Source organism: Danio rerio, chromosome 9 (assembly GCF_052040795.2).
Source record: "Danio rerio strain M-AB ecotype USA chromosome 9, GRCz13ab, whole genome shotgun sequence".
NCBI classification, from domain to species: Eukaryota; Metazoa; Chordata; class Actinopteri; order Cypriniformes; family Danionidae; genus Danio; species Danio rerio.
In genome coordinates, this window is record NC_141029.1 from 22381213 (window position 1) to 22394596 (window position 13384).

General features: G+C 40.9%; 1 protein-coding gene across 1 annotated transcript; it reads left to right on the forward strand.

Annotated features, from left to right (window-relative positions):
• Positions 1–128: 128 nt before the first annotated feature.
• On the forward strand, positions 129–12898 carry LOC147842336 (protein mono-ADP-ribosyltransferase PARP4). Its single transcript, XM_087267685.1, has 34 exons — positions 129–213; positions 476–615; positions 920–1115; positions 1342–1441; positions 1576–1654; positions 1775–1873; positions 1984–2142; positions 2234–2371; positions 2455–2613; positions 2798–2949; positions 3049–3180; positions 4460–4558; positions 4651–4834; positions 4932–5073; positions 5171–5313; positions 5699–5830; positions 5919–6005; positions 6115–6279; positions 6353–6390; positions 6514–6592; positions 6669–6806; positions 6969–7176; positions 7323–7393; positions 7464–7651; positions 7741–7840; positions 7924–8094; positions 8629–8709; positions 8819–8899; positions 9005–9100; positions 9393–9515; positions 9619–10959; positions 11052–11154; positions 11447–11579; positions 11654–12898. The coding sequence occupies exons 2-34, from the start codon at positions 490–492 to the stop codon at positions 11844–11846; spliced, it is 5436 nt and encodes a 1811-aa protein (XP_087123811.1). The 5' UTR covers positions 129–213; positions 476–489; the 3' UTR covers positions 11847–12898.
• Positions 12899–13384: the final 486 nt, after the last annotated feature.

Sequence of the window (13384 nt, forward strand, 5' to 3'; positions counted from 1 at the left end):
AGTATCTTGAAAATTATACTAGCCATCTGTAACTAGCCTACTGTAGTCTGCCGAGTAATTTAACTGCAGTGGCCACTGGGTGGAGCTCGCCTCGTGTTTATTTCAGGCAGGGGTGGGGGCGTGTCTTTACTGTATATGAGTCAGGAAACTCGTCTTTTACCGGACTTCACACCACATACTAACAATATTAGGATTTCTACGTGTTTTTTCACGGTAAGGTGTTCTTTCTGCTATATTGACAACAATATCAGCTGTTATTATTGCCAGAGTCAGATTATTGCTTTGTCTAATTACGAAGTTAATTTAATAGGAGTGCATAAAGCCTGACTTTTGAGTGAATATTAGAAAAGTAAAATGTCCAGGTGTTTAATGGGATTACCTAAATAAATATAAAGCATTAACTGTAATAGTTACAATATTCACCGTTATTTACTGTAGTTTTTTCTTGTCTTCTGTCTTTTCTCTTCTTGTTCAGACACTGACAGCATCATGACAGTGTTTGAAAACTGTACTGTTGTGTTTGATGTGAAGAATGTGCCTTTTAAAGAGAAGCAGAAGCTGAAATCAGCTCTTCTGGAGAATGGAGGAAACATCTCCTACACCATCAACAAAGAGGTTCATTTTCACATGTTCTATGATGGATTATTTTATTCCATAACACACAATAGGGACAGTTACACAGAGCTAATAATCATGTATGTATAGATCAGCTACTTCAAATTAGACATTTCATGTTTGGCCTGGGCTTTTTTAAGCAGTTTTTTTAGCAGGGTCCTGTGAGCTCCTAAAACAAGAATACAGAAGTTGTACTACTAATCCTTTGATAAGCAATAAATTCATTGAATTTACTTCCTAACTCTTGTGTAATTAGTAACTGTCCAGCTGTCATGTGTCTGTTGACTTGTTTTATCTTCTCCAGTGCTCTTTTGTGGTCACTAGCCATGTGAATGACCTGAGTAGTAACCGGCAGCGCAGCATCCAGAAGCTCCAGATCCCGGTGGTTGGTACGCAGTATGTGTGGAGCTGTCTGGATGAAGGACATCTTCTGCCTTTGACGGAGCATAATTTGACTCCACAGCTGTCATATCCTGGCTCTAAATCCCTCCCTTGTCCAGGTAAAGATTCATAAGCATCATTTAATAAATTCTCTCATTTTCTTGGGTTTGAAGAATGTCAAACATTTGTGTTTAAGTCATAATAGTTTGATAAAAGGTCAGAGAAACAAAAACGATTTCAAGAGTCACACACAGACTGAGTTATTTGTGGACGTGTTTTGTTGTGTTTATGTTGATCGTGTGTTTGTTTTTTGGCTCTGTTAAAATAATGTTTTTCTCTATTAAGGGGTCATAGTGTCCACCCAGACACTAAAAGAACAAAAGATCAAAGGTCATTCTGAAGACCAAACAGAGGTTAAGATCCCTAAGAAGGGTGGAAGTTTCAGGTTTGCTCTTGTTTTCATGTCACTCTCAGTTCCTGAGTATTAGTCAAACGTTTACTTTTCCAGTTGTTTTAAATCTGATTCTCTCGGTTTAGTTATGAAAGTTTATCTGAATGCGTCTTTTCATTTACCATTAGAGTGTACAAAGAAGGTGACAGTGACCTGCCTGAATTTCCCTCATATTTTCATGTGGCCAAGTATTCAGTTTTTCAGAGGGTGAGAACATTCATAGTGCACAAACCTCAATAGCTGACAAAATAAAATAAAAAGTCAAATAAAGGCATTGCTGAAGCGACAGCTTTCTCAGAGCAGTCACAATCATTGATTATGTTGCAGGTCAAACCCAAGACTCTGTCTGTTTTGGAGCTCCAGAGTGTCAATGGACGAGCAGGCCAGCAGTATCGTGTGCTCTGTTCAGTGTTGCGTGAAGCTAAGGTTTGGTCTTGAAACTTGTTTATAATTGTAAATTGTTCTTATTTGAGTCTGATTGTACTGTTGGTACTGAATCTTGTGCTCTTGTGCTGATGGACACTCTCTCACTATAGACCGCAGTGGTCCAGGACAAGCTTGTTTTCTGTGAGACGTCTGAAGATGCTGTGGAAGCTTATCTGATGCTGATGAAGGAAATGGAGGCTCAGGGATTCACAAAGACACACACACTTCCTGCTGAGGTTGAGCGCTTGGCATCTTACAGCCTGCAGCAGGTAAACACAAACATCTATTTTTATGTGTGTGATTTATGTATAATTTGTGTCTAATGTGTGTAAAATGTGTGTGTGACTGATTGATTGGCAGCTTCTGCTGGAGGAGAGGCTGAACTGCAGCACATTATCAAAGGAAGTTGGTGTCTTCGTGGAGCTGATTTGGACTGAAGCTCTCGGTTCTCTTAATAACATCCTGACAGTCCCCTTGTCCAGAATCAGCCTCAATGATGTGAGCAGGAGCTTATTTAATCACACACAGTGAATATTCGGATTGTTTACTACAGTGTGTTTAAGGTCTCTGTGCTGTTGCAGGTGAGCAGGGTGGAAGGATTGTTACTGCAGGCACAAAAGACTCAGAATGAAGATGAAGCCAAAGCCCTGCTAGAGGAGGTCAACACACTCCTGCCCCTCAGAATAATCGACCCTCCGTCCAAACACAAGCTTGTGTCTCAGAAACTAGACCTTTGTCAGGTAATGTGTAAACCAACATAGTATTACATTTATTATACCACATTAGGACCATTAAGACTTTAGTATTACAATATACTGCTCATATGAGATATAAGACAATAAGATAATTTACTTGGGGGATTTCATCACGAGGCTGTTGTTAAACAGTAAAGACATGAACTTAACATTCTCCTGTGGTCTCCAGCTGATCAGAGATATTGTGAATGTGAGTGAAGCCACTCTGGGAAGCCCGTCCCCTTCGTCTCTGGGAAAGTATCGAGCTCTGAGGTGCAGCATTGACTTTGTTCCACCAGAAAACCCTGAGTTTCATGCAGTTTCTAAACTGCTTCAGGACAGGTAAACTGGACTGTGATGATTTGTGGTCTTTTTCTGTCATGGCTGATATTTGCATGTATTTACATAACATAAATTGTGTTAAACTTATATCCCCTACAGGCCTGTTCAGATTCAGCAGATAGTGCGTGTCAGCAGAGGGGTGGAGCTTCAGATGTTTAGGGAGGAGTTAGGCAACATTAAGCCCCTCCTCCACTCCACTAGTCCCAGTAGTTTGGTTGGAATACTGTCACGGTAAGAGCAAATCCACCTTATTCTCAATGTGGAAGTAAATATGGAAAATGTGAGACTAAATATGGATCAGACTGCTTTTATAGAGAGACGTTCTTTGCTTATTTGTGACCCAAAGTGTGCTGCTTTGTTGGGAATCAATATGTTGGTCATAATCGGAATTAACTGCTTTGGTCTTTCATTCATGCATTCTTGCAGAACTTTCTGTATTTGTATAAGATTTGCCATATTTAGTAAATGTAGACTTCAGTCTCTTTATCTGTATTTTTATGACTCTTTAAGCAAATGCTAAAATATTATAGTTTTTCTTGATTGCTTTGATGCAGCCATTAACTGAAACTCCACATTTTCAAACACACAGACCTAAACAGTGGCACTCATGGTCAAAATGACACATTTTGCTTGCAAAACGCACATACCGTATTCAAAACAAAAGCTAGTTTTACCTTAAAACAACGCAACTTGCAAACAAGTATATGAGCTCTTTCAATTAATGACTACACAATGGACAACAAAATACAAAATACAGAACTCAGTGTGAATCCGTGCACCATTGCTTACCATTGTAGCCTATTGCCAATGCCATTTGTTGTCTTTCTATTTGGGCTGTCAAATTTAACTTTTTGCAAAGAATTGGATGCAGAATAAGAAATGCTTTGATTAAATTTATAATGAATTCATGATATTTTTCAAATTGTGGCTGAAAACTGAAATACTTTAAAAAAAGAACAGACAAAAGTAATAAATTACTTTAAATATTAGAGAAAACACTTGTAAACCTATATACAGTCAAATCTATTGGGAGTATAGGACATCGCCACTATTGAGCTCCTCCATTCATGCTGGCACAGAACAAAAAAGACCTTCCACCATTTTTATTGTTTGCAGACTGATTGCTAATTGTAGATTTGTGTGAAACCGAGTGTCAAACCGGTGCTTCAGTGAATTCATACTGATCTTGGTAGTTTCTAATGGTTAGGAATAGATGGTTTTTGTTTGATTACCATAGCTAAAACAATGGAGTTTAGACTGCTTGAATGGCATCTGTGTTAACTGTTTTGAAAAATGGGGGAGAGAATGTGTCAACCCAGTGAGAAAGGGTTTACACATTTGTAAGACCTGTCTTCTGCTCTGCTGGGATAGTGATGAGGAAAATGAAGTGGAGCCTAGTTTCTTTAACCAGGTCAAAGCAAACAAGAAAAGCTGTATTTCTGATTCACTTTATTTGTTAATCAGCTGATGTAATTAAATATTATACATGTTTATAACATGTTATGTGTAGAGGTCTGCTGCTGCCCATGGTCGGAGTGGAACTGCATGGAATTGAGAGGACGGATATCGGGAATCTTGGAGGAGGAATCTACTTCAGTGACTCTCTAAAGTCAGTGGCCTTGTGCATTTCTCATTCTTTTAATAAAATCACTTAACAAGTGCAGATTTATCCCGTCATTAAAATGTTTCTCGATGTTAAAGGACCAGTGTGAAATACTCCAAGCCCAGTGTAACTGATGGCTCTCGGCTGCTGTTGGTGTGTGAAGTGGCGTTGGGTCGGTGCAAAGACCTGCTGAAGAAAGACACCAGTTTGACTTGTGCTCCTGATGGCTTCCACAGCGTTCATGGAGTCCGCCGTTCACACTACAGACTCTCTGAATTTGAGGTGCTCTTCTTAGTCTTTTTCTGTGTACTTAACACTCTGCTTGTGTTTTGGGATCTAATGTGACCTTTGGGTTTGTGTTTTGCCTTATACTGGACAGGACGATGAGTTTGTGGTGTTTAACACAGAGCAGATCAGACTGAAGTATGTGGTGCAGTTCACTCTGGAGGGGGACGAGTTAAAAGACTTCCAGCCTCAAATCAATACCTTTGTGGAACTCACACACGCACCAACTGATGTCTGTAAGTATTGAACAACATGCACTAAATACTGGATGATATGCTGTGATTTGTGCTGTAGAGTTCCTTTCTGTTTCTGTGTTCATCCGTGTGACTTTAGTGTCCAGTGATGACAGTGAGGGTTTGGAGTCCACTAAGAATCCTCTGGAAGAGATGAACGCAGGTTTGCTGGACAGCAGTGGTCAGAAACTTCCTCTACAGGCTGTCAATGTGAAGTGCAAACTGATGGACCTTCTGTGTCAGGTGTGTTACGACAGTCATGACAGAAGTAAAAGAAAAGATTCTAGATAGCAACAATAACATTTGAAAAACTTTTTTTTACACTTATTTTTCTAATCACTGAACATGTGGACAAAATTTCGCCAGAGATCTAATATCATTGCATTATCCCGCAGGAAGTGTGGTGATGTACAGTATATTGAGCGGTTCAATCTACACACTTAAAATAATGTATGATAATTGATTTATACTTTATTATGCATCGACATAGGGAAAAATCATGTCATGTTATACTGTAGACAGGCTGTGGCTTTTCCAAACCTAAATCCCTCAAAATCCTTTAGCCAAACCATTTCGTCTGAACTTATAACTTTAACTGTGAGCATATCTTTCTCTGCTTTGTCACCAGGTCATCATTTTTCAGACCTACACAAATCAGAGTGCTGTTCCCATTGAAGCAAAGTTTGTCTTTCCACTGGAGGAGACGGCAGCAGTGTGTGGATTTGAAGCCTTTATCAATGGAAAGCACGTTATTGGAAAGGTGCAAATCATTTACAGCTTGTCACGTTCAGCTGCTGATATTTAAAGCTATTTTCTGTTCATTTTACAAGTGTTTCGTTGTGCTGTAGGTAAAGGAAAAAGAGCAGGCTCGTAAGGAGTACAAGCAGGCTATAGAGAAAGGTCATGGAGCCTACCTGATGGACCAGGATGCACCTGTGAGCTCCTGAACATCATTTCCTACAGATGAGCTAGTCATAATAATAACTGCTGTGTGGCTGATATGAACAGGAATGTTTGTCTAAGGTCATGTGTTTATGTGATCAGGATGTGTTTACTATCAGCGTGGGGAATCTTCCTCCTGGAGCCTCAGTTTTGATCAAGGTGACGTTCATCACTGAGCTGGTGGTGAGATCGGGCTCTATAGTCTTCTCACTGTCTGGAAGCGTGGCACCATGGCAAGAGAGCGCCGCCCTTAACCAGACAACTCAGGTTGGTCCTTCACTGCTGTCATTTGCCTGCTGTTCATTTCAGTGTTTTGACTGAGAGTTGTGTTGTATTTCAGACAACTGTTGAAAAGATTGGCCTGTCCGAGTCAAAGGGGTGAGAGTCTCAATTGCTGGAAGTTCACTGAAGATTAAACTGCTGTGGAGAAACAATAGAAAAGCTCATTATTTAATGTCACAAACCACATGTTGTTTCTTTAATGTTTTGTTTATTCTTCAGGGAGTTTTCTCTGTCAATGTCCATTGAAATGCCTTATGAGATCATCAACTTAAACTGTTCACACCGCATCAAAACCAAGGTTACTTTTGCTTAATTTTCACTGAATTAAAGGAGCAGATTTAGGTATGAACAGTACTAATGTCTTCCCTGTTCAGATGACTGACTGTAAGGCAGTGATCAGCACGTTGCCAGGTCAGACATTTGGACCTGATGGGTTACAGTTGTCCTTCAGTCCTTCTAATATCCACATGCCCAGGATGTGGGTCGAGAACCATCCAGAAAAAGACAGTCAGGTGAAGAAATCATCAGTCACATCTGTCATGGATGTTTGTATTTCACTCAATCTTGCTGAACATCATGAAACAATCTAATCAAAATATGAGTATAAATATGTAATGTAAGATATAAGGAATGTATAAATATAAGTAAAAATTGCATCCATCTGATCCCTGCAGGCCTGCATGCTGGTGTTTTATCCAGACTTCAAGTCAAGCGGTTTGTCTCTTTCTGGAGGATCGTCCAGTGTGAGCGATGTGGTCATTCTGCTGGACTCCTCCAGGTCTATGCAGGGAGAAGCGATGCTGAACGCCCGCAGGATTGCCCTTCAAGTGCTCAAATCTCTGGACCGCTCACTGAAGATCAACATCATCTCTTTCAGCGCTGGTTAGTGTTCACTGAAAGCATCTGATATTCTCTCACTGATCATCATGTCAACATTTTCAGTTCATCATTAATCTGTGATTTGTCTGAGAGATCATGTGTGCATGGCAGTATATACTAGTTCTCAATTCTAATGTGTGTTTAAACAGATTACAAGGAAGCTTTTCCTGCACCGGTGCCCTTAAATGAGGTGTCTGAAGCAGCCAGGAAGTTTATTATGGTGAGTAAAGTTTAATGAGAGTCAGAGTTGACTGTGATTGTGTGTATCAGTGTATTTGTCCTGTCTTCAGTCGTGTAGCGGCGCTGGTGGCAGCACTGATCTGTGGCGTCCTCTCCGGAGCCTTAGCTTGCTGCCCCCCTGCCAGGGCATGAGGAACGTCCTGCTGCTGTCTGATGGACATGTTCAGAACCAGCCTGTGACTCTACAGCTGGTCAGAGAAAACTCCTGCCACACGCGTCTCTTCACCTGCGGACTCAGGTCTGCCTTTAAACAAGTCTCTTTGTGTTTCTCTTCCTCTGACAGTGAGTTTCTGAAGCTAGAGTTTGCTTGTGTTTGTCTTTGTCTAGCTTGACCGCTAATCGTCATATGCTCAGAGCTTTGGCTCAGGCAGGTGGAGGAACATATGAGTTTTTTGACACAAAGATGAAACACACTTGGGCAGAAAAGGTGATGTATGCTGTTGTTTTTGTTAACTTTATCTCTTCATTGTTTCTGAGGCTGGAGCTGAACAGATTTGCTGGTGGTTTCAGGTGCGCGCTCAGGTTCAGCGTATGGAGTCTCCAGGCTGCAGATCAGTGGCGGTGAAGTGGCAGCAGTTTAATCCCAGAGCGCCTCCTCCTGTTCAAGCTCCCTCACAGCTTCATGCCCTCTTCAGTGACTGGCACACTCTCGTATACGGCTTTGTGCCGCACTGCACTCAGGTGGACATGCTTTACTGATGCTGATGTTCTGTAGATACTAATGAATAATGACACGATATCTGCTGAGATTTGTCGTCATTGCAACATTTTAGTCATTATTTTATTATTTGTTCAGTATTGCAATTTGAGTTGGTGAGTTTAATTTAAAATGGTCAATGAACTGGTTCAAAACTCTGAATCAACAGTTTACAAAATCCCTGAATGTTATTCATGAGGACTGGACATCTATTACTGTAAATGTACTAATATAGTATCTAATACAGTGTCATGAGTGAAAATAATGAAATATCCTGCATATAATTGTTAATTTACAGGAAATGTGGAAAATATTTAGACAATTTTTATTAAATTTGGTTATTGAAAACCTTGTGAAGCAATCAATATTGGTAATAAGAATAAGAAGGGTGTAAAAGAAATTTGGATGAATAAATTAAAATTTAATGTATTAATAATAATACAGTAATTGCTATGCAGCTGATTTCATAACTGTTTGCCTGTTTATAGTTTATATTTGTGTAATAATTAATCTTTAAGGCCACATTGTTTGGTGATTTGAGTGGGCAGGAGATCAAAACAATGGTTTCCACCACAGAACTGCAGAAGACGAAGGGAACTGTGAGTGAACGTCTGAAATACTTTGTGTAATCTGAAACCTTATCAAATGTGCATCAAATGTTTCTGTGCATGTCTTTGTGTGTGTGCGCGTGTGCGTGTGTGTATATAGTTCCTTCACAAGTTAACAGCAAGAGCGATTATCAGAGACTATGAAGATGGCATTCTAGGCAACAGTGAGGCAGAACATGAGGTACAATATTTAACTGCATGTTCCTGTTTTAATATAACCAGCATTGTAACCTAAATGATGTGATGTGCTTTCTTTTCTTTCTTGATTTGCTGTTTTCCCTATCAGGAGAAGAAAGCAGAGCTGAAGTCCTTCATCATTGAGCTCAGTAAAGAGTTCTCCATTTTGTCTCAGTTTACAAGCTTTGTTGCCATCGAAGAGCGGGTACAGTATGATTACTGCTAACTACGAGTGTTTTGGTCACACACACGCTTATACACATTTACTCTAATACTCACACTGATTTTTCATTTGTTGTAAGTAGTTTGTCATTCAACTAGTTTTCACATTAATAATATAATGATAATAATAAAGAAGAAGTAACCATCTGGGCAGACAGGTCGTCACATGCTCTTACAAAACGTCTGAATTTTTCTAATAAAATGTTGTGAATTAATGAAGAATCAAACTGAACACTTAAAAATGGAAAATTAATGTCCTCATTTGCTCTTTGCAGGAGCAGAAAGAGTTTGACACTGGATTCACAGATATTCCTAAACTCATATCAGAGGAGGATGTGGACATTCTGCCGTATATGTGCTGGACTGAAGCTGCTGCTGCTGCTGAAGATGAAGAATTGGTAACAACATAAAGAGTCGTGGGGTTTAACAATCACAGTTGGTTTCATTATTTTTTAGCTCCTCAGTGTCTACAGCAATAATTTGTATGTATTTGTTTTTCAGATGGATTCAGAGGAACCAATGGATTTTTATTGTGATGGTATTGATCTTGAACAAGCTGATTCAGAGGACTCACGCAGTCGCTTCTCAACTTCTTCCGATGATGGTTTTGCTCTTCAAGAAGCCACTTCAGAAAGTTTTGATGACATTGCTTTCTGTTTTCCACCTCCTTGTTCTGCTCTGGCATCCAGGCGTTCTTTACATTTAAAAGCACGTTGTCGTGACGTTGACTCAGCAGGATCCACTGATCGTTCTCTTAGGTTTTATTGTAAAGGAACAGGTGGATCTCCCCCTCCCTCTCACCCACCTCCTTCTTGGGAATCGCTGGATTCTTTACTCATGGAGAAGAGGTCTTCTCCTCCTCCTTCTCCTCTTGCTAGTGCTCTAAGTGCTGCTTCTCGTATTCAATCCCTTAATCGTCGTATAATGCCTAAGTCTATCTCAATGACTCCTCTTTCTCCTTTTCCTTCCCCTCCTCCTTATGCTGATGCTCCAAGATCTGCTCATCGTTTTGAATCCTTGCGTCCTCGTATAATGTCTAAGAAGTTAGAACAATCTCTCCCAATGATTCATTCTCCTCCTCCTCCTCCTCCTCCTCATTCTCCTCGTTCTCATCCTGCCCTCATGTCCGCAACAGTTTTGACGAGAGACAGGCGTTCTCCTCCCCTTGCCAGCCAGATTGCCCCAGTGCCTCAACCCTATCACAGTCCTTTTATTGCAGAACAAAGTCTGCCAGCAATTTACACCTCGATTGAAAGCCCTTCCTCTTCATCTTCTGATGCGATTACCAGTGACTTTTGGAGCTCAGCGCCTCCTTTTAGAGCAGATTCTGTTTACCCTTATCATTGTTCTTCAAGATACATGTCTGCGACTACTCCTCCTCCTCCTGTTTTTACTCCTCCTTCAAGTAGTGATCATGGAGATTTGCGCAGTAGTGTTACAATGGGCTCTGCATCTGCTTTTGCTCAAACCACAGGGTCTGTACCTCTGCTAAGATCTGGATTAAGATTTCGTAGTTCCCTCCAAAGTGCACACTCCAGTACCTCAGCCTTTGGACTCTTTGGATCCTCCCCACATAGGCAACAACAACAAGCAATGCTAAAAAGCCTACAGTCGCTGCAAACTGCCCCTTTGACTCCTGCACAACCTGAGCTGACTCGCACTTTAGAAGACTCACCTGTGGTTGATTACTCATTAAAGAAAAGAATAAAATCTAAAGGATTTCACCCATGGGAACAGATGAAAACACGTAAGATGATCTTGGATCAGCCAGTCATGACAGAAGAATTAAGCAGACCTGACACTGCAGTGCCTTGGAATGAGCTGTTTGAGCTTCAGCACGAGGTGTTTACACATCATTTAATGCACTCGACTATATATAAAATGAAAATGTGTAATCAAGAGAATGTGACTATATTGCTTGTGTCTGGATACAGGATGGATACTGGGAGTGCACTGGCAGGATGAGCAGATTTTTCAACCTGGACGTCGACTTTTTTGCCAACATTTTCCTTAAGGAGAAAGGCATCCAATCTTTAGGTAACATATCTTTTACTGCCTGTTGCTGCTTTGTTTTTGACTGTCTACTAAAATCTTAAGAGATCAGTTACCATTCATGTGTGCCATTTAGGGGCATTATCAGCCTTATGAAACTGAGGAACACAGAAAAACACACGTGTGCCCTTACTTTATGATTATTATAGAGTGTACTAGATTGAGAAAGTGCTTTTGAATATAAAGCTCAACATATTTTAAACTTTAGTGTGCTTGTTATATACAGACAGGTCTATGTGTGTTTAACCCTTGAGTCAGTCAGATGTTTGTGTGTCAGGTGTGAAAGCTCATGCTGATATTCTGAGGCTGCTGGCGACTCTGCTGGTGCTGCAGCTGATCCGGGTGAAGAAGCTGGAGGTGGGACGGCTGCTCGAGTCTCTCCTCCGACTCAAAGAGTCCCAGGAGCCCAGGTACCAGCACGCGTCCTCATAGTGAGTCACTCCAGTATCTGTGCATCCATGACTTTCTGCTCTTCTCCATTCAGACTGATGTACTGGGAGGCGGTGAAGAGGGCCGTGGACTGGGCCTTTCAGACAGACAGACAGTATCCGTGTGTGTGCAGCAGGCTGGAGATCGGCAGGGATTGGGAATCGTCTACACGTCAGCTACTGGGCTGTGATTTTCCACACCCGTATTCTCCTCTCAAACCTGTTCTGGAGAGACGGATGGATGTTTAAGTCATGTGGAAACTGGACACACACTTCAGTCAAAATTTACTCTCTGCTTACTTCAAAGTGTTTGTAACATTATACTGGTTATAACACTGGCCCTAAAGTATATTTGGATGCCTTTGGGCTTTATAAAGTCTCAATTTCATTGCCTTAGAATTATCTACCCAAGTGCTTTTTTCTGCATGTTTTAAGTTTTAATCTTGGGATTCAGTGATATTTTTAGAAGATGTGGTTCATGTTATTTCCTTAAAGCATTAGTTGTGCCAACCATGAAAATTGTAGCTTTAGCGCTAGTCCTACCAGGAAGACCTAATATCACATCACTCATCACAATAAGTTCTAACCAGTAGCCAAGAGACACAAGCAATATATAAGCTTACCATTCATTTCATTCATTTGGTTGCAGAGACTGACGCAGACTTTAACTCACCATCCTCTGCACCATCACCAGGTCGGCCGTGTCCAGGGAGGTAGGCTCCACCCCTGCCTTAGTCCTTGGCAGTCATAGCAGGATCTAAAAACTTCTGATTTAAGCTACAAATGTTGCCTCCGCCAAAGAATTCCTATGTTCTGCTGAATGATAATTTTGTCAAAAAATACTCATGAAATAAATGTAATTAATATCATATTTATCTCCCTGGTCTGTGTGGTAGAACACAGGTTAAGATATTTGAGATGAAATCTGAGAGTGCTCATTCAACATTGTTAGTGTAACAGCTTTTAAAAATGCCTCCACTTGCTTTTCTTTTATGTTCATAGCCCTTAAGTTCTAAATGACCCCCTCTCTGTTCATTGGCTAGTGGCATTATAAACTAGTTTCTTACTGGTCATTATTATTCTCGCAGCCAAAAGAGTGATGAGTGAGTGCTCTTGCAAAATATATGTTTTTGTTGATGTTTTTTATTATTATCATTATTATTCACAATGTATCTTTTTCTTTTTGACTACTTTATAATGGATAATATGCACTCATCATTGCAGGACGCCATGTTAGACTGCTGGAACTGATCACTGTGTTTGTAATCTGTTTACCAGAATAAAACGATCCGTCCAAAGTGTGATTTGGTGTCAGATCTGATCATTACTTTACACAGCACAAAGAAAACCGAGTACTAATCGTCTACAATGGTGCCTTGACCCGGATGGGAGTGAGGTTTACGGGGATGAGCGTAGCGAAGGCCAGCTAGTGAAACGCTTTGCAGGTAAACCTCACTTCTCTGACCTCTAAAGTTGATCTAGCGACAGACGCCATAGCCTCTTGTTGTTAAAGCAACCGACTCCCATGTGGAAAGTCACTGGTTTGATCCCGGCTTGGAGCAGGTTGGGTGGTGTAGGACCGTTGGGGTTACAATGGTGCCGTGACCAGGATGGAAGTGAGGTTTAGGGGGGTGAGTGTAGAGAAGGCCAGCTAGTGAAGAGCTGTGCAGGTAAACCTGAAGACGCTAGAGGCCATGGTCTTTAGCCTCCTTGTTAGAGCAACTGACTCCCATGCGGAAGGTCGCCAGCTCAGAGTGAGTTGGGTGGTGTAGAACTGATGGGGGTTA